Below are 19,587 nucleotides of genomic sequence, written 5' to 3'. Positions count from 1 at the left end.
CTAACAAGCAGCATTATTTAGCATTATTTTACTTATGCATCATACTACACAGCATCACGACAAAGTAGACAGAATGTGGCTGCCACTACACATGCCACAACTCACACAGCGTCAAAGCCACCTGCTCGACCTGCACCACCCTCTGTGGGTATGTTATAAGAAATGGATGTTTATGTATGAATGATTATGTCTGGGTTTACTTCTATTCAATTTTTGTTTTAAAGCTTATCAAAATTTAATTCTCTTTTCAAGCATATATTTTTTATTGAATGATATAATCAGCAGTATAATATTATGCTGTGCTGTGATACATGCATTGATATTATGGATGCAAAGACCCATTTTTGCATGAAAAATATATCATTATATTCTAAATAATTATTTATATTGTAATATATTTACTTTGGAACTGTATTGTAAATCAGTGGTACTCTTAAAAAATTAACATTTTCCAAAATAAAGTATAATAGCAGCTGCAGTATAATAAAAGAATCTCTATTCTTTAACATCAGCATATATAATAATGAGTATAATATTCTTAAAGTGGTGTATGTATTGGTTCTTGCACAATCACATACCATTCAAAAGATAACACAAACACTCATCATTAGAGGACACACTTCTCTGCTTTATATCTATGTCTATGTTTTTATCTAATAATAAAGGCTTATAGTATATATTCTATGTAACACTATATGTATAATCAATGTTGCAATGGCTTGGTTTACTGACTTCACATATACATGTTTTACTCTGCTACTCTTTCTTATGTGTATTTATATTGACACACTTATACAACGTTTTATACAATGGTATAATATTTATGCTGCAAAAAAAGGAATCGTGCCTTCTACAAGTACTACCACTACCATTAGTGGTGGGCCTCCTCAAAGACCTGCACCACCCACAAACATTGGTATGTTTCAAAGTGCAAACAGGATTTGAGAAATAGATATCTATTTCTTTGAAAGTATGATAGATAAAAATGCATGTATATTTAGGTAGTATTTTCCCATGGTTTTAGAATTGTAAGGCAAGGAAATGATTCCTTTTTGTATTATACATCATTACAACTACACCTTATGTTAATAAAAAATTATCCCCTACATTACATACATATGTGTAAACTAATTTTGTACTTATTGCTAAGCTTTGTAGTAGTTACAGCTTTAATTTATATTGTTTCTTTTACTTTTTTTAATTACTTTGGCTTTGCTATTGATTATATTTTTTACTTATTTTATCTATTCCTATTAAAATATTTTTTTTAATGATATTTATGAGTAAGTTGAGTCATGTGTTTTCAGGGGCAAATTTTTCACCTGTTACCACTGGTCCAGCACCAAAACCAGCACCACCATCGTTTCCTAATAGTCCTGTTGCAGCTGGAATTTCACCAGTAAAAGTTCCAGCTGCTTCTGCCACGGCTGTTGTTCCTCCAGTTCAACCTGTACAGCCAATGACTACATCAGCTATGGGTAAAATATACAGATACATTTGAATCAGAAAATTTATCGAGTTGTCATTGATGTTTTATTCTTCCTTTACAGATTTACTTGATCTTGAGTTTTCAGGTATACTTTAAGAAATGAATTTTGTAGAAGTATAGTTTTGTTATTTTTACTTAATTTGACTAATAAATAATGAAACTTAGTTACTTTCTTATGGTATTCTTAAATCTTTATTTTCCTACACCTTGAGATAAGTTTCTAATATGTATAATATTTATGAAATTGTGCTATTTTGTATTACTAATAGATGTATGAATTGTATAGTAATTAGTAATTTAACAACATTAACTGAGTTATTTATCAAATAATTTCTAGTATCACCTGTAATTAATTAATACATTCAATAAAATCATATCTTAATACAAAAAATGTTTTTTTCAAACAGGCATGCCTGCAGTAGCACCAATTGCGCCCTTAAATACAAATCCAACACCAATTGCAGCTTTTGGTATGGGACAAACAATGCCAATGCAACCATTGTGTACTGGAATGGGTGCTCCAATTACAGGTTCTGCTATGATACCATCCATTGCACCAATGTCTACTGGTATGTATAATTTAAGCATTGCAACATTAAAGTGTGCTGTTTTATTATCCTATAATGTACTTATATGTTTTTTTAGGAACAGGGGTGGTGTCAGCTCCTCCAGTTGTAGGTTTACCTCTAGTGTCAGCAACCGCAGCAAGTGGTACATTAGTAAATGGTGTAATTGCTCAAACACCAGTATCCACAAGCACACCATTAAGCACAACTGCACGTCCACCAAGTATAGATAGGGTGGGCTCAATTGATTCACAACACAGCCAGCATTCTGTAGGTTCCCCACAAGCTGTGGAATGGGCTGTACCTCATCAAACAAAATTAAAATATACTCAATTGTTCAATACATGGGACAGGACACGAACTGGATATTTATCTGGTCCTCAGGCCAGGAACATTATGGTGCAATCACAGTTACCTCAACAAGTGTTGGCACAGATATGGTATAATAACATAGAAACATACATCAAATAGTCATCCGTGGAAGGATAATTCTTAACATTTCTATAGAATATTATTGTACTGTTAGGGCGTTAGCAGATATGGACTCGGATGGTCGCTTGAGCTGTGACGAATTTGTATTAGCAATGCATTTATGTGATGTAGCTAAGACTGGTGAAAAGATACCCATTGCGCTTCCTATAGAACTTATTCCACCTGCGTTTAGACGTCAGCGACAAAGTAGTTTAACACTTTCACAGACTGGAACGGAAAATATAGATCCATCGGCCGGTATGCCACAGGTAAATTTAACTTTTATGTATATTTTAGGTATTAGAAAGACATATGTTACGTGCTATCATTATTTTTTTCAAAGACATCCTTTGAAGACAAGCGTAAAGAAAACTTTGAAAAAGGTCAAGCGGAATTAGAGCGTAGACGTAAGGCTTTGTTAGAAATTCAACGGAAAGAACAAGAAGAACGCGAACGGAAAGAAAGAGAAGAGGCTGAGAAACAAGAGAAAATTAGGTAAGTGAATCTTGTTTTGTATTAGCGCGTTTTACATTAATGAAAAAAATAAATAAATATTGTACAGATTAGAGCAAGAAAGACGAAGGCAAGCAGAAATTGAGAAACAAATGCAAAGGCAGAAGGAAATTGAGTTCGAGAAGGAAGAACAACGAAAACGAGCTCAGGAACAAAGAGAAGCTGCACGAAAGCAAGTGAAATTTTTTATGAGAATTAAAAATTATGAAAGTCTTCAAATCTTTTAATAATATGAATTCACTTTATTTTACAGAGAGATGGAAAGGCAACGGCAGTTAGAATGGGAAAGGCAAAAATCACAGGAACTTCAAACTCAAAGACAAAAGGAACAAGATGTATTACTTAAATTGAAAGCAAAAAATCAAACATTAACTATTGAACTTGGAACACTTGTAAGTATTGAAAAACTTATTATTGAAGTAATTAATTTTTATAATATTCGTTTGTTGTTATTCAGAACGAAAAAGTAAAAGAATTGTCACAAAAAATTTGCGACACTCGGGTGGGTGTATCCGGAGTAAAAACAACGATCGATGGCATGCGATCAACGCGCGATGCACAATTACAAGAAATGGCTGCCTTAAAAAATAAACTTCGCGAACAAAACCAGAGGTTACTAACTTTGAGTCAAGAGAAGGCTCGCATTGAGGCGAAGAATAAGCGAAACATGGCTGCGGAATCAGCAGGTCAAGAAGCTGTTCAAATGGCGTTCGACAATAAACAAATAACCCTTAAACAAATGAAGGATAAAATCATTGATTTGGAACAACAGGTATATCTATATAAAAATACAAAGTAACGTTTTATATATTTAAAGTGCAATAATTTTTTAATACGATATCGATATTAATAAATAGATCGAGGCTAAAATGGCTGACATAGAAAATAATAATGGCCAACTTGAAGATATTAAAACACAGATGAAAAATTTAGTGATCGATTGCAAAAATCTTTATGTTAGCTTCGAAGATAAAAAGTTAAAAGTCTTGGAACTCAAAGCAAGCGGCGGTGCAGATTACACAACCTCTACATGGGGTGACAATGCTTGGAATGACACTTCAACTGCAGTCAATGATACTGCTTGGCCTGTTAATGATACCACCACAACTGCCACAGAGGAAGAAGCAACCCCTGGAGTTATGAAGTATAGAGCTCTGTATGAATTTGTAGCTAGAAATCAAGATGAAATATCATTTCAACCTGGCGACATTATCTTGGTATTATTATAAATGCGTATCAACATATTAAGTTGGTATAAGAAAGAAAAGAAAGATTAAATTGTACTTTTAACAGGTACCACCCGTTCAGAACGCAGAGCCAGGATGGATGGCTGGTGAAATTCGTGGTCATACCGGTTGGTTCCCTGAATCTTACGTAGAACCAGTAGACGTCGCAACCACAAATGATAACGCTTTCATACAACAAGATAGCGTTGAGAAGAGAACGTTAGAGTTAGTTGATTAAACTTACATTATAATTAATTGTTGAGGACATTTGTAATTTATTACTATCTTTTTATTATAGGGGAATTGCTGAAGTTCCTGAGAATGTATCTGATGCAGGATCACTGGGTGGTGAACCTCCTGTTGTTGAACCTATCATACCTACTCTTGGATTAGGTGTAGCCTGTGATATACAAGCAACAGCTGTATATCAGTATCATCCTACGACGGAACAGCATCTTTCTTTTGAAAAGGGAGATATTATTAAAGTTATTGAACAACAGGTTAGTATAAAAAATGTCTATGATAAAAATATATTAAGGTAACTTTTTTAATATTTTAGGGTGATTGGTGGTATGGTACTTCTAGCGCTGATGTCAATGGTTGGTTCCCTAAGTCATACGTCAAAGAAATCGCCGCTACTCAGGCTGCAGTGGTTGATGGTCTCAATGAGTATTATATAGCCTTATATCCGTATACCTCTGCCGAAACTGGAGACCTAACTTTCAACCAAGGAGAAGTTATATTAGTCACTAAAAAGGAGGGTGACTGGTGGACAGGGAATATAGAGGACAGGACTGGAATTTTTCCTGCAAATTATGTAGAAAAATGCGATCCTCCAGATCAGGTACAAAGACTGTTTTAACCTGAAATTTTTCATTGAGTGAAGTTTGGGTGATTAATTTCAGTTTTTATTATGAGTTTTAAGATTTTTAAAAAATATGAAGTGATGTTTTAAAATTGTGTTATATGTAATGTGAATTAGGGTGTCTCTGTAACTACTAACGTATCTGAAACAACTGCAACCACAACGACAACTACGGATACAACCACGAGTAATCACGAAACACCCGTTTCAGTTGCTCAGACAGTAATGGTTTGTAATATTTTGATTCTAATGCTTTCCATTAGTAATTATCTTAAAAATATACTTATCCTGCATTGTAAATAGCCATTATATATTCCAAAATGCTTAGTAGCTTTAACTCTGTCAGCATAATATTGATAATTAGTGTGCAAAGTAAAATGCTAGTCGCGCGTATATCCCATGTTTAGCCAGCGGAGAAAACTGCTGAGCAGCTCGAAGATGAGAGAGCAGCTGCAGAAGATAGAGCAGAGTTGCCAGATTTTACAGCAATGGCTGCGCAGCAGGTAATTAAAATGTGCTTACAACGTATGTGTAATCTCGGCGTATACACCATTGAGTATCTAATAAAATTTAATTGCTTTCTATTATGTTTATTGCTGGCGTCCCGTTATTGCAGTATCATAAGGTACTTTACCTTTTACAAAATGTATCTGCCAATTACAGTATTTCATAATTTATCCTTAATTAATGCCTGTGTCTTACCGCTTGGTAAATAATATATAAATTTGCAATGTTTATAATGTTATACGAGAATAGAATAATACAAATTCCAATACATTTTCATAATATGTTTTTTATTTTTAACACAGAGAGGAAGGAAACCTGAAATTGTACAAGTTGTTGCACCTTATCAAGCTACTAGTTCTGAACAGTTAGATTTACAAAAAGGACAGTTTATAATGATACGCAAAAAGACGGATTCTGGATGGTGGGAAGGAGAATTACAGGTATGGAGATCTATTATTCATTGTACATAAATAAATTTTTGATCATACTTCTATTTCTGTTTTCCTCAGGCACGTGGTAAAAAGAGACAAATTGGGTGGTTCCCAGCCTCTTATGTTAAGCCCTTCACCAGCAGTAGCAATCGAAGTACGCCGGTTTCACACGGATATCAAGACTCACCTACAGATCCAAATGTTGGTAAGTTGGTAATTTTTAACTTTGACATTGTTTCATATCCATATGTATGAAGAACATATACGATATAACAATTTATTTTACCAATATAGAGCGCGTTATGGCACTATATCCATATCAGGCACAAAATGAGGATGAATTAAGTTTTGAGAAAGGTGATGTTATAACTGTACTTGCGAAAGAGGAATCCGCATGGTGGAAAGGCGAATTAAACGGAATGTCTGGCGTTTTCCCCAGTAATTATGTATCTCCTATGTGTAAGTATTCTTTTTTATCATGTAGTTGTACATTTCATTTGCAAAATTTGAAATATAATTTATTTACGTCTGTTATACTTGTTCATTAAGGAAAAGTAATAAAGCAATTGTACAATACACTAGTATCATAAAATCTACTTGAAATAGTATAAAATAAATATGATCGTATAGTCAGTATATAATACACGGATAGACGGACGACCGTCAGGTTTTATTTTTATATGTGATTGTAAGACATGAATCGATATATTCTGACAGTATTGATTATTAAAAAATTTTTGATAACGCAATCTGTAATTTAATACGACGGTCGTTTAGTAGGACCAGATAAAATAATAAATACTTGAGTACTACGTCTAATTGAATGTACTTAATGTATATGTTATTGTATAAATATATGTTATTAAATACATGATTTTAGATACATCGTTATAAATGAATTAGTTAGATATATGATATCTATATTCAATAAATATTACTTATAGAACACTTACTTATAGAACTTATTTGATATTAGCTATAGGTTACAGGCATAAGTAGAATACTTGTTAAATATTTTTACATAAGTTATCAATTCCTATTAAGTTAGATGTGTATACATTAATTAGCGATGCCCATTATGTATGGTTTATAAGAATGGTATCTGAATTGGTGACAATTACATGAAAACACGGTGTCTCATTGATTATTATTATTCACAACGGGTGTTATGTGTGCTTTCTGCTCTGATATGGCTGCATTAGAATCAGCACTTTGGCTTGGAAAGCGGTACATCTGTACTTTATAATAATCGTAATTTCATTTCTGGTCTATTTATAACGGGTAGTTTGCGGAATCAATTATCAGAGAAGTGTACTTTCTCTATCATACAGCCTGCCTGTCTGCCTGCATGCCTGCCTGTCCGTCCGTCTGTCCGTTTGAGGTAGCTGCTTCGTTTCAGTAATACATTTGAAAAATTTTGTATATGTACAATTAATTAAAAAAAATATTAATTATTATTTACTTTAAAACTTTAAAAATACGTATAGCTTCGTAACGTTATATCATTAGTAATAATAAAAGTCTTGAGTACTTTTGTGAAATATTTTGTACCATAAATTAGAAAAGCAAATCATTATCATTAGCAGGTACAAACTTAAAGTTAAAAATATACCATAGTTACTTTAATAATTTGCTTCACTATTTTAAGGTACAGTTTTGTAAAATGTTCAACTAGATTTACAATAATGTTAAGAATAATATTGTAAAGCGAAATAGCTACTTCATGGAGTTTAAACATCTATCATTTGCCTACAAAATACCTGGAAACAATGAATTCTTTTTACTAATTGTTATCTTTCGCCTCTGCTTAACATGCAGCATAAAGGATAGCAGAGCAGCACCGCAGCATTGCAGGCTAAAACAAAAACCTCTCAAGTGCAATAAGAATGATAGCAGTCTCTACATTGAACGCAACGTGTTGCAACCAACAAGTCTCATCGGTGGAGACAGTGAGCATAGAAATGAAAACACAAAAAAAAAAATGAGAGAAAGAAAGACTCAGGGCTGGTTCTTCGTTTCTATATTACTCTGAATTATTGCAAGTCTTTTTCTTCTGGTTCGAGGTTCTTACTCGGTCCGTTATTTTCATTGTCATTCAAATTGTTACCATGTGTATTATTGACCATTATTCTTCAAACTATTGAACCTCTATGTATGGTTTGAACGCGAATATTATTGCGCAGTATTTATAAACGTATGCGTACACGGAAGCGCTAAATATTTAATAACGAATTATACCGTGTCATTACAACCACCTGACATGTGCACCAAATTCTACCTCAACTCCCTACTTTAATTCAAGACAGAGCTTAAAAGGTGATGAATATGATTTCCTTAATATTTGGAGTAATATCCGTCAATACTTGATATCTCGAATGAAATGTAAAATTAACATGTATTTATTTAAAAAGTTCTATCTTTAGAAAATATTAGATGTATATTTCGTTTATACTAGCACTTTCAGCCCGTAAAAAGGTTTTAAAAAACCACAAAAAAAGCAACGGTTATACTCAAAGTTATAGTTATGGTAGATTACAGAGCAGCACATTCTGCTAGGAGCAAGGACAATAAACATCGAACTATTTATCTGTAAAACATTCATACTATTCTATGTATTTAACAACATTTGAGCAGCTTTATGTGTAAATAAAAATATAGGAGCATTATTAAATAACAAACGTCGGGCTTAAAGTGTTAGCGGATCGATAAATATTAGATTGTACAAGCGCTAATAGTAATCTTAAATTTTCATAATCGGTGCCCTTACGAAAAGTTTTTGAAGAAGTTCAAATACTACCTCTTTTTTTTCTGTTAGCATTAGTGTATCATTTGGTGTGCAATACAGATGGTTTGTACAGTTATACTGCGCCAAGGCCTAGAGCAAAAAAAAAGTGTGGGTAACTGAATATTATTTTTCTGCTTGCCTTCAATGTAAAGGGAGAAGGAGTTGTTAAATCATAATGTTGACGTTTATGTTTTTTCTTTACCATACAAACAGGTGAAGAGTTTGTTACAATGTATAGAAGATACTTGTTTAGTCTCGAAATTTTTAAACAATTATACAGTCTATATATTTTTGTTTAAATTCCAAATTTTATAGATATCTGTAGAAAATCGAAAAGAGATAGTAATATTATTACATAATATTTACAAAGAGAATAAAAATATTACATATATATATAGTTATTGTTTGTTTTCCTTTAATCTGTCCGGTAACGCATGATGGAAGATGATGTGCTCCTTCTTCGCAGCCTTTTATTATAGAGCCTAAATCATCATAAAAAATATCAGTAATAACAATCATAAAGTTATAGATAAATATTATTACCACTGGTGGGAACGATTTGTTAAGTAATGTTATATCGTCGTAAACCAGTTTTTCCATCAATTTACCCCTGAGTATAATAGCTTGTACTATTTAAGGATAGGATGCTTAAGTGTTACTATACAAATATGTTATTCTCGTCATTGAGATACTTAAATATTCTGTTATTGTTTTAAACAATTGTCCTTGAAATGATTTACTATTTTTTATTAAACTTTTTTTACGATTTAAATTATAAAATATTCCAATAATTCATATTTTTTAGCGTCTAAAATTTTATACAAATTTTGCAAAATAATGCGAGATATTTATTCGAGCAAATCATTGTGTATCGCGTTATATTTAGCGTTCATTCCATTGAAACATTCAGGAACTTGATGGAATAACTAGTTTCGAAAAATCGCAAGAATCAAGCGCACAGTAGGCCAGCATATTTATACACTTGGTTAATCCTTTTACACGTTCTATATAACTCTTTGCAAGAAAAGGTGTATAAATATGTCTGGTTGACAAACTAAATATTGTGTGCTTAACATTAAGTATTCTAGATGCGCCAATAATCTTGTAATCTTTATCTAAAGATGTTGACAATGTGTAAAGCAAGTTATGCAACTGGTTATTCTTAGATGGAATACTTGTGTAGTACTATATCCTTAAGATTGTTACTATTTGCAAAAATATCCATATTGTTTGTTTGTTGTAATGTCGAATCTCATAATGAATCTCAAATGTGTGTGGTGTACTTTGACGCGAAGGACACTGTATGGGTGTGGACAAGTTCAAATCACTGTGTATTTATTACAGTTTTCTGTTCACACTTCATGTGAATATACTCTAAATTTCTCACATGCATATACACGCCGTTCTTATACATATGTACACATATCCATACATAATATACAGACGTGTTCGCAAACCTGCTGATTGAAATAAAGTATCTGTCTGTTGTAAAGCATTGTTGTGTACAACAATTCTATATCACTGAGTGTAACCCAATAACCAATTTAAATATCTTAGAGAATATTTTAATTTATGTCCTTTTATGTTTTATGTCATACTTTGATGTGATAATTTAAAAATTGCATAGTTCTTTATTTGGAGCAAGTAATCTAAAATTAGTTAAAGTAGAAAGAGATAAAAGGAACTTCTTGCAAACGTTTTATGTGTAGCTGATGAGATGACTACTGACTTACTAATGGCTGGGTTGGATTCCATGGAAAGAAAGCGGCAAGAATACATTAAAGAGCTTATCACGACGGAACAAGCGTATATAGAAGATATGAGACTCGTTCACGAGGTATCTTCAAATTTTCTAAACATTTTCTTCTGATTTATACTTGAATTTTAATTTTAAAACTATTTTTACAGGTATTTGAGAAGCCTCTCATTGAAAGTTTAGTTTTAACTGTGGATGAAGTGGATAAAATATTTGTTAATTGGAGGGATATTATTGCATGCAATGATAATTTTTTGAGGTAGTATATTTAGAAATATTTTATTCAAAAAGATAATGACCATAATCATTTAGTTAATGAATACTTTTCAGAACATTACGGATACGACGAGATAACAGCAAAGGAGGGATTGTAAGAATGATTGGAGATATTTTGTGTGAAAATGTAAATATCTTTTTTTTGTCTGCAATTACTTTCATGCAATTGGAGTTCTGTATTCGTGTTTATATATTTTAGATACCCCGAATGTCAGCTTATATCAGATTCTGCAGTTGTCAAATATCTGCTGCTGTCTATCTTCAGAGATTGACTGAAACTGAACCAGAATTTGTCAAAGTTGCACATACTTGCCAACAAGATCCACGTACAAAAGGAATGCCTTTGAGTTCTTTCTTGATAAAACCAATGCAAAGGATAACAAAGTATCCTCTTATTATTGGCAAAGTATCTATCATTTTCACAGCCTTAATTTTGTTCCACGTTTCTTGTTATATTTACTTGTTGTAATCATTTTAGATTTTAGAGCATACTCCACTTGACCATCCTGATAGACAATACCTTCAAGAAGCATTGGCTAAAGCAGAAGAATTTTGTACTCAGGTAGATGATACTTTGTAAATGCAAATCACGCAATTTAAAAAGGAAGTTTTAAATGACTCATACAAATTTTATTTACATTCTCCACAGGTAAATGAAGGAGTTAGAGAGAAAGAAAATAGCGATAGATTAGAATGGCTACAAACACATGTTGCTTGTGATGGTCTTGAGGAACAACTTATCTTTAATTCTTTAACAAATTCTTTAGGTCCACGAAAGCTTCTTCATTTCGGTATACTTCATAAGGTAAGTGAAATCTAAGATTACATTTTTTCCGTAAAATAATAACCTTCGTGTCTGCCTTAGGCGAAAAGTGGAAAGGAACTTGTTGGATTTCTCACAAACGATTTTTTACTGTTTGCTCAACCAGTTCTTGCTAAAAAGTCTTTTTCCAGTGGACAACAATTTTCATTTGAGAGAAATGAACACCAAAAATTTAAGATGTATAGAAAGGTATTTGATAGAAAATTAATATATGCATAAAGCTCTGATGCCAAGCACAATTTTTTTTCCTTGCAGCCAATATTTTTAAAGGAATTATCTTTCCTGGGAGATTCAGATACGAATGGAAATGTTGGTTTAGGTTTTGGAGAGGGCACAGAGAACTTGACTAAAATACTCAGGTTAAAGGATCAAAAGAAACCAATAATATTACTAGCACCATCTCCAAGTGAATGTTCACTGTGGGTTAGAAGAATTACAGAAGCAAGAAAAATATTTTTGGAAAATGAGAAAACACGTTTGCAAAGGCAGCGATCAAGTGAGTCATACTTTTCTTTTCTCCATTCTTCTTTTCATTGTTAAATTACAAATCGCCATGTCTTATTTGTCCTAATATAAATACCATAAATATGGTGTAGTACAGAGAAAATATTAATCATGAATTTTTACACATAATAACATGTAATATGTGTGAGTAAACAGAGCAGGCGCAGTTCGGAGCGTGCGGCAGAATTCTTGTTACAGTGCTTGCAGGTTTCAATTTAAAAACAATACCTGGTAAGCAAACGTGTGTGCTTAAGATGCTAGCTTTTTTTTTTATGCATGTACTTGCTTGGTTGCGGTTGCTTGGTAGTTTTTACTTTTTTCCTGTAAAAAGCGTGCAATGAAAGGAAGCTGTGTGAACCATCAAGGATCATCATCACAATTACACTGCCTAACTGCACTCACGCATTTTTACTAACAAAAGTCTGGCATGATTGTAGTTCGCAGGAGACCACCCCAAGGTATACTTCGATTAGTAGTTGTGGAAGCTGAAGATTTAATTATCCCAAGGAAAGGTAAAATTATTTGTTTGCATGTAAGTTCTACTTCAAGATTCAGAATGTAGGTAGACAAAGATAAATATAACAAAGAAGTGCGCGATGCACTCTATTTTTTAGCTATTATTTAATTTTCTACTTCTATTTAACTCTTAATGTGCACTGTTCTTTCATCTTTATTTAGTAATTTAATAATAAATTTAATAATATTATTCGCTTTAAATGTTCTGCAATTGCAACTTACACATGCAACTTATCCATTATTAACAATATAAAAACTGCAAACTATTTGATGTATTACAACAACAATATAAAAATAAATTTTTGTAGGCAAGTGCAATACATTCTGTAAAGTGAGTATGGGCTCACAGGAAGAGGGGACAGGTGTTGTATCAGGAAGTGGATGTCCCTTGTGGGATGCATCAATGCAATTCCAAGTGAAAGATTTATTGGAGGATACATTGTGTATCACAGTATTTGATAAGGGCTATTATAGCCCAGATGGTAAAATTAATTTTGCATTTTTAGTCAAAATATAACTGTGAACATTTTATAGCAAAAAATGTAGATATATAATTTCTTAAATATTATTATAGAATTCCTTGGTCGAGCAGAAATAAGAGTTGCCGACATAATGAGAGATAGTAGAGATTCATGTGGACCAATACAGAAATCCATTCGATTGCACGAGGTTGAAAAAGGCATGGTAGTGTTGAAATTGGATTTGCGACTCTTTGTCAATCACGCTACCAACAAAAATTTACATGTCATTACGCGTAATTCCATATCATCCTTGCCTTAATATAATTAAATAGGTTATAAGTGATTAATTATAACTTATCGATGGGGGCACAAAACAAACGTTTCTCAATATAAGGTATTTATTCTACTTAAGAGAAGTTTATGAGTAGGTGCTACTCAATGCGTTCTTTTAATCATATGGGACTGGTATCCAGTGTAATTCTGGTGTTAGTTTATAAGAAGGACAGTACTTCTGTTATTTTTAAATTTTGTACAAAATTAATCGAATCACGATGATCGTTCGTCTTCCTTAGAAAATTAATTATTTATATTCTTGTCAATCTACAGTATTACTGCTATTGTTATTACAATATTGATAGTATATAACCAGAGCGCATTTGTTTTTTGTATGAAACCATATTGTACAAAATTCGGAGCATTTAAGAGGGCATTAGTATGAATAAAAGCGAGCGTACAATGAATAATTTAAAGAATAATTTATTGCGTAAAATGCTTAGCGTATAATTGCGATCATCGATGAGAAAAATGCGTTTTCATATACGTTCACGAGTCTAGTGTAAAATAAATAATGTAGTATACATTCTTCATGGTGACTCATGTATGAAACTGTATAATACATACGATACATACGAACCTAGATGTACAAAATATAGTTTCTAATTTATCGATAGAATTTTATAAATTACTACAGATCTTATCAATAAAGTAGATCAATTAACATAAATATAAGTATTTTCTTAATGTAATAAATGTTTCAGATGTTTCCTTGTGGATATCTTTAAGAGGATTACATGCAAAGCGGTGCAAGTACATTCAACAAATTTCTTTCTTTCATATAAATCTTTCACTATCAAATAGAGAGCCTATATGTTTATTGTTAAATAACTTCTAAGTAATTGGTCCAAGTATACTGCTTGCACCCCATTGCATCCAATCCATTTCTTTAAAATTCAATGATCCAAAAGTACCAAAGATCATATGAATATTCAGACTTGTATAGTTTGACCCCCCGTAAAGACAACGAATTGTCCCAATCACCAGTGCACACAGTTTCGAGATATTTAGTTCCCTCTTCGGGGCAACGTTCCAGTCAGCATTGTTCCAGTACTCCAAATACAAGAATCGCTCAAATAGATTTGTACCACAATAGAAAAAAACGGCAATGCCAAGAGGAACATGACAATGATCAACGAAATACTCGAAACCAAGCTTATGCTCATTCAATTGATATACTTTTTTACATGATAAACGCGTTCCTTCGTCAAACTGTGGAATCAGCCGACTCCTGGTCGTGCGTGGCCACCTCTAAGTCTAAATCGCTGGATTCTCGACCGTCTGGCCTGTCTTCATCCTGCGCTGGAAACTCATAAATCGGCTTGAAGCCACCAAACAGCTGCGGCTTGAAATTCTCAGCGTCGAATTCAGCTTTCTCTGTCTGAGATTCCTCTGCATCCGATGTAATCTCAGAAGAATCGTCGTCTGACTTCCTGCTAATCGTAGGTTCGACCACAACGACGCTCCAGCCGTTCTTCGAAGGTGCTTCTGCGCTGACACTTGCTACAAACGGCGCCATGAAGTTCTGCGGAGACGGTGCAGAACTGGAGGAGCTAGATGGTTGTTGAGATGGTAGAAGAACAGGCTTCTGGTCACTCTTGTCAGTCTTGGAGCTCTCTTCGTCCCTGATATCCACGTCAAGACGGTGAGATGCTTGCGCAGTTGGCGTGTAGACGTAGGCAATCGGTGTAGACGACGACAGAGCTGGAAGACGATGAAGTGTTGCCGAGATAACATCGTTCTTCCTCGCTGGGAAAGGCACAAAGTCTTGTAAGTACGGTATGACGTTTACACTGGAGTCCTTGTCATCTTTCTCTTCCGTGTTCTCTTTCATAGATTCTTCCTGTTGTTTCTGATCACTGGGCACCAGTAAAGGCGTTTCCCTCATTCCATTAACAAGAATAGAAGGATCAGGACGTTCTAAAGGATACGGGAAATCTGAGGCAACTGGTCGTCCGTTGAATATATTGTGAATTGGAGGACTTGGCTCTTCGTCAATTTCTTCATCCTCGTTATCTTGAAGAAGCGTTTCTGGTGGAAGAGGTCTATGAGGACCTCTTGTACCTACTACCACGCTCTCATCTTTTTCTCTAGAGTCATCAGGGTGAATGTTCACGGCAGTGTTAACAGGATAGACTACATAAACTGGTGGCTCAGCCATGGTTTCATGACTGTCGAACTTTCTTCTGTCTGCTTCTTGTTCAATCACAATTCTGTCTGAATCATCGTTTGTGTTTGCATTCATAGCTGACAGATTTGGCTCTGTGATGTCCTCCTCAAACTCCCCATGCTGCTGAATCATCTGAAGAGTTGCTACGTGTGGAGAATCCGCTGTTCTTCGTTTGGGGAACAGAGGAGGTCTAGGTGGCACCTGGGGTGGCTCCTCCGAGTAACGCTCCGACCGTTCCTCCTCCTCAAGTCGCAGTTTCTGACTGGACAACCGATGCGCAAGTTTGACGTCGTCCTCGCCCCTTGAAGTAACTGGTACCGCTGGGAGACGAAACCTCTTCACTGTTGATTCCGCCTCTCTAGGTGGAACTATGCTCTCCGTTTTCGTAGAGGCTGCACCGGCTAATTTGAGAGCGTGAATTGGAGGAGGAGGAGGATTCAGTCTCTGAAGATAAGAGGGTGGAGGTGGTGGCATGGGTCTTCTCGTTGGAGGATGAGATTGAACAGGTTGCCTCACTCTAGGTGGATAAGACTGACCAGCTGGAATCGTTCCAATGGCCTCTGATCCACGATGTCCGTGTGATGTCTTGGCGTTTGGTCGAAATTGTGGCAGAATATTTGGCAGATTAGAATCCGGAGAGTAAGGACGTCTTCTTATTCCCATTGACTCTGAAGGAGGTGGTGGTGGGGGAAGAGGAGACGGTGGTTGCTTTCCACGAGGTGGCAATGGTAATCTTTGAGGAGGTCTGGGATGGTCTGGCCTAGTCGTTCCTCCATGGTGATAGTGATAATAGAACTGTGGTGGTGGCTTTGGTCGTTCAGCCGGTGGAGTTAGGTTCTCCGAAAGTTGTGGGAGGTGTTCCTCACTGAGAACTGGAGGCTCCATCCTTATAGGTTTCAACGTTGTGGAGGAAGCTGTGATTTCGTGTACAGTGCCATCAGCCTCGTTCACGATAACGATGTGTTCCTCTACTGGCTGTTTAGGTTCATCCTTTGGGAACACCACGAAGTTGATATCTTTATCCTCCTTCTTGTCCTCTGTTTGTTCGAGCAGCACAGTACCCTTGACGAACGAATTCTGAATTCTGGAAGGTTCTATCTCATTGGGTAGCTTCTGAGGGCTAGAAGGATTGGGCTGCATCCATGTCTGAGCTGCATAAGTAGGATTGTTGTCCAACACAGACACCGAGGGCAAACCAATGTTTCCTCGATGGTCTGCTGGTGGATCATAATTAGCTTTATCCGGTGAAACACCGTAGAGAGGCCGGAAAGAGACATCGATACCAGTGGAACCACCATAAGGATTCTCTCCAATCGCTGTGCCCAATGAATAGTAGCCACCTTCAACGTTCTGTCGATTGCCAAGTACAAAAGACACTGTATCCTGATCAGGTGGAATCACTATGTTACTGGTACTTTCTACAAGTATTCCTCCGCCTAATCCAGTTGGTCTTTGATTGATAAGCGTATTTGGTCGATATCCCTGATTGATGATAACATTATCCGCGATACCATGCCTTCTATTATCATTCTCAAACCCTGATGGCACTCTAGGATCATTGTCCAAAGGCATAGACGTTACTGGACGCTGCGGTAGACCTTGGAATGGCAGTAAATTGCTGTGGAAAGTGCTCTCTAGAGGCACTGGTGATGAATACGCTGTCGATGGAGATAACGATGGCATACTTGTCGTTGTGGTGATCATAGAGGTAGTTTCTGGAGTCCCAGTGGTCGTGGTCATGTTAAGAACAGCTTGTGTCGTGGTAGGTAACGTGCTAGTTCTGACAACTTCATTGGTCGGCTCCTTCATCGAAACGTAGTCCTTCATATCCTCTCCTTCACCGATTTCATAGTCCTCATAGCTGTCGATATACTCCTCATGCTTCACCGGTGGTTTCGTTTGAGGATCTCGTGTATGCTGCACTATGTTATTTGGCCCTTGATGATTATTATTGTACATGGAAGCCTGGAGCTTCTCTATTGGAAGTATATCATCGTAATCCTCCAAGTGATCAGTGAATCGTTTAGTAGTGGACATTGGAGGCCTCCAGGTAGTTACAACAGGTGCTCTCGTGGAGGTGGAAGCTGCAGTTGGCGATGGAGGAGTGGTCGTAGTCGTAGTGGTTGTCGGTTTTGTCGTAGTTGAGGTCGTTGTTGGTCTAGGAGTTGTAGTAGTGGTAGTCGTGGTGAATGGCCTCGATCTAGGTGTCGTCGTAGTCGTTGTAGTCGTAGGCGAAGTTGCCTTAGGTACGTACGGCTTCCTGGTAGGATAATACATCACAGTTTCTCCATGGTAGGGCTTGTGATTGTAAGTGCTGTAACTATTTGAGCCACTCTGAACCTTTGTATTCGCGTAGGAACTTGATATCAACGGGTACTTGTCCTTGTCGTACTTGTCAGAAGAATAATGAACTGGAAGATTGAGGAAGTCATGAAAATTAGGCGAATAAGGGTTAATCTCATTGGGACTAACGTCATCTGTCTCCTTATTATTCTCCATCTTCTTCTTCGGCGAGTGAGAATTATTTTCCTTTTGGGAGTTCTTATTGTTGGCCGGTTCATTCTCGTTCGCGTGTTCTTGATAACGACTGCTGAAATTTAGAGCCTTGACAGGCGGTGCCTTCTCGAAGTCGATCTTCCCAGTGATGGGATCTTTCTCCAGAGAGAACGGCCTTCCACCGTTAAAGGCGAAAGGATACGGAAGATGATAACGCGGCGCTTCTTCGTCGTTGGACGTCGAGAGGGCAACGGTGCTCTCCTCTGCATCAAGATCCAGGTCAAGGTCATCCAGCTGCGCCGTCCTTGCCAAACTCGGAGAAGATTCGATCTCTTCCAACAAGGACTTTGGCGCACTGTTGTCCATGTGCCCGCCCATTAGGTACTCTGAAGTGACACCTGCCACGCAGGCCAGCGCGGCTATCACCGTCCATAGGCTGAACCTCATTATTCTTGGCATGCCTGAAAACGTTTCATAGTTTCATTTATCTTCGATAATTGTATGTATAACTAAGAACTAGTAGAGCTTCATATTGTACTATAATTACTACCGATGAATATTGCATTCTACTATAGCGGACCTTCATATTTGTAAAGTTTGTATGTCTTGTATGATAGTTGTAAGAACTTAAAATAACAGCTTAAAAAAATGTCTTCGGTATTTTATCTTTATTGTGTACATTTGTAGGAATGTCAAAAGACTCGTGCATATTTTTTTCTGGGCTGAGAGTGTACTGAATAGCGAAGTAAAAGGCCGGAAAAAGAGTTCCGTCCCTTGTGTCCCACATTTAATATATCTGAACACGGTAGTGGAGCGTGCATGCGGGATACACGTACGACTCGCGCGGTACGCCCACCGGATTTGTCGCGTTATACGCATCGCCGAAGTTACTGTAAACGCGTCAGGACGCCTGCATCACTGTTTCCGTATGAGAGCAACGCGATCCAACGCAAGTGAACTAATTAATCGGTAGTAGTCATGCATAAACGTATAATCTGTAACTTCGAAGTATTTGCTTCAAAACCTCTTTGTTTTTCTTACAAGTAAATATTCAATTTGAAAACCTAACCAAAAAAGAACCATCGTTATCCCTGTTTGGAAGTTTCGAGCATTGCTTTGAAGAATTATTTTTTCATACTCTTTCCGTGAATCCTTAAGCAGGTCAATTAACGTGAAAAATTCAGTAATTCGATCTTGTGCAAAAACGAAATCAAAGTCGTTTATTGCCGGCGGTACGTTCATCTTCTGGCGGTAATTAACGGATCCTCTGACCGTGGCGGGAATCAACAGCACAATGGAATAATAACAGGGACAAGCCTGGTACATCTTTCATCAAGCGGAATCGCGTTCCAACGCGTAACGGGTTTCTCGTTCTCTCCCACTTTTCTTCTCGTGTTGT

General features: G+C 36.0%; 2 protein-coding genes across 2 annotated transcripts in view; one reads left to right on the top strand and one right to left on the bottom strand.

Moving 5' to 3' along the window:
• Positions 1-13,553, top strand: part of LOC108576508 (intersectin-1) — a 14,977-nt gene extending 1,424 nt beyond the window's left edge. The window contains exons 5-37 of the mRNA XM_017939518.1: positions 53-148; positions 839-916; positions 1,308-1,478; positions 1,551-1,574; positions 1,897-2,058; positions 2,135-2,495; positions 2,582-2,795; positions 2,870-3,021; positions 3,089-3,215; positions 3,297-3,431; positions 3,497-3,811; positions 3,897-4,256; positions 4,333-4,490; positions 4,564-4,765; positions 4,825-5,109; positions 5,248-5,358; positions 5,538-5,633; positions 5,747-5,755; positions 5,940-6,077; positions 6,147-6,273; positions 6,363-6,527; positions 10,563-10,690; positions 10,762-10,868; positions 10,940-11,012; positions 11,085-11,291; positions 11,364-11,447; positions 11,535-11,690; positions 11,751-11,897; positions 11,964-12,204; positions 12,369-12,443; positions 12,650-12,724; positions 13,037-13,210; positions 13,303-13,553. Of these exons, the coding sequence (XP_017795007.1) occupies positions 53-148; positions 839-916; positions 1,308-1,478; positions 1,551-1,574; positions 1,897-2,058; positions 2,135-2,495; positions 2,582-2,795; positions 2,870-3,021; positions 3,089-3,215; positions 3,297-3,431; positions 3,497-3,811; positions 3,897-4,256; positions 4,333-4,490; positions 4,564-4,765; positions 4,825-5,109; positions 5,248-5,358; positions 5,538-5,633; positions 5,747-5,755; positions 5,940-6,077; positions 6,147-6,273; positions 6,363-6,527; positions 10,563-10,690; positions 10,762-10,868; positions 10,940-11,012; positions 11,085-11,291; positions 11,364-11,447; positions 11,535-11,690; positions 11,751-11,897; positions 11,964-12,204; positions 12,369-12,443; positions 12,650-12,724; positions 13,037-13,210; positions 13,303-13,508 (5,159 nt within the window). The 3' untranslated portion in view covers positions 13,509-13,553. The remainder of the gene's footprint in view (positions 1-52; positions 149-838; positions 917-1,307; positions 1,479-1,550; positions 1,575-1,896; positions 2,059-2,134; positions 2,496-2,581; positions 2,796-2,869; positions 3,022-3,088; positions 3,216-3,296; positions 3,432-3,496; positions 3,812-3,896; positions 4,257-4,332; positions 4,491-4,563; positions 4,766-4,824; positions 5,110-5,247; positions 5,359-5,537; positions 5,634-5,746; positions 5,756-5,939; positions 6,078-6,146; positions 6,274-6,362; positions 6,528-10,562; positions 10,691-10,761; positions 10,869-10,939; positions 11,013-11,084; positions 11,292-11,363; positions 11,448-11,534; positions 11,691-11,750; positions 11,898-11,963; positions 12,205-12,368; positions 12,444-12,649; positions 12,725-13,036; positions 13,211-13,302) is intronic.
• Positions 13,554-14,729: 1,176 nt separating this feature from the next.
• On the bottom strand, positions 14,730-18,647 carry LOC108576443. The gene has a single exon (XM_017939448.1). It carries the CDS (start codon positions 18,645-18,647, stop codon positions 14,730-14,732), a length of 3,918 nt encoding a protein of 1,305 aa, XP_017794937.1.
• Positions 18,648-19,587: the final 940 nt, after the last annotated feature.

This window comes from Habropoda laboriosa, unplaced genomic scaffold, assembly GCF_001263275.1.
Source record: "Habropoda laboriosa isolate 0110345459 unplaced genomic scaffold, ASM126327v1 scaffold291, whole genome shotgun sequence".
Lineage (NCBI taxonomy): Eukaryota > Metazoa > Arthropoda > Insecta > Hymenoptera > Apidae > Habropoda > Habropoda laboriosa.
Note: the sequence above shows the minus strand (reverse complement) of the source record. Positions and strands in the feature narration are given on the sequence as shown.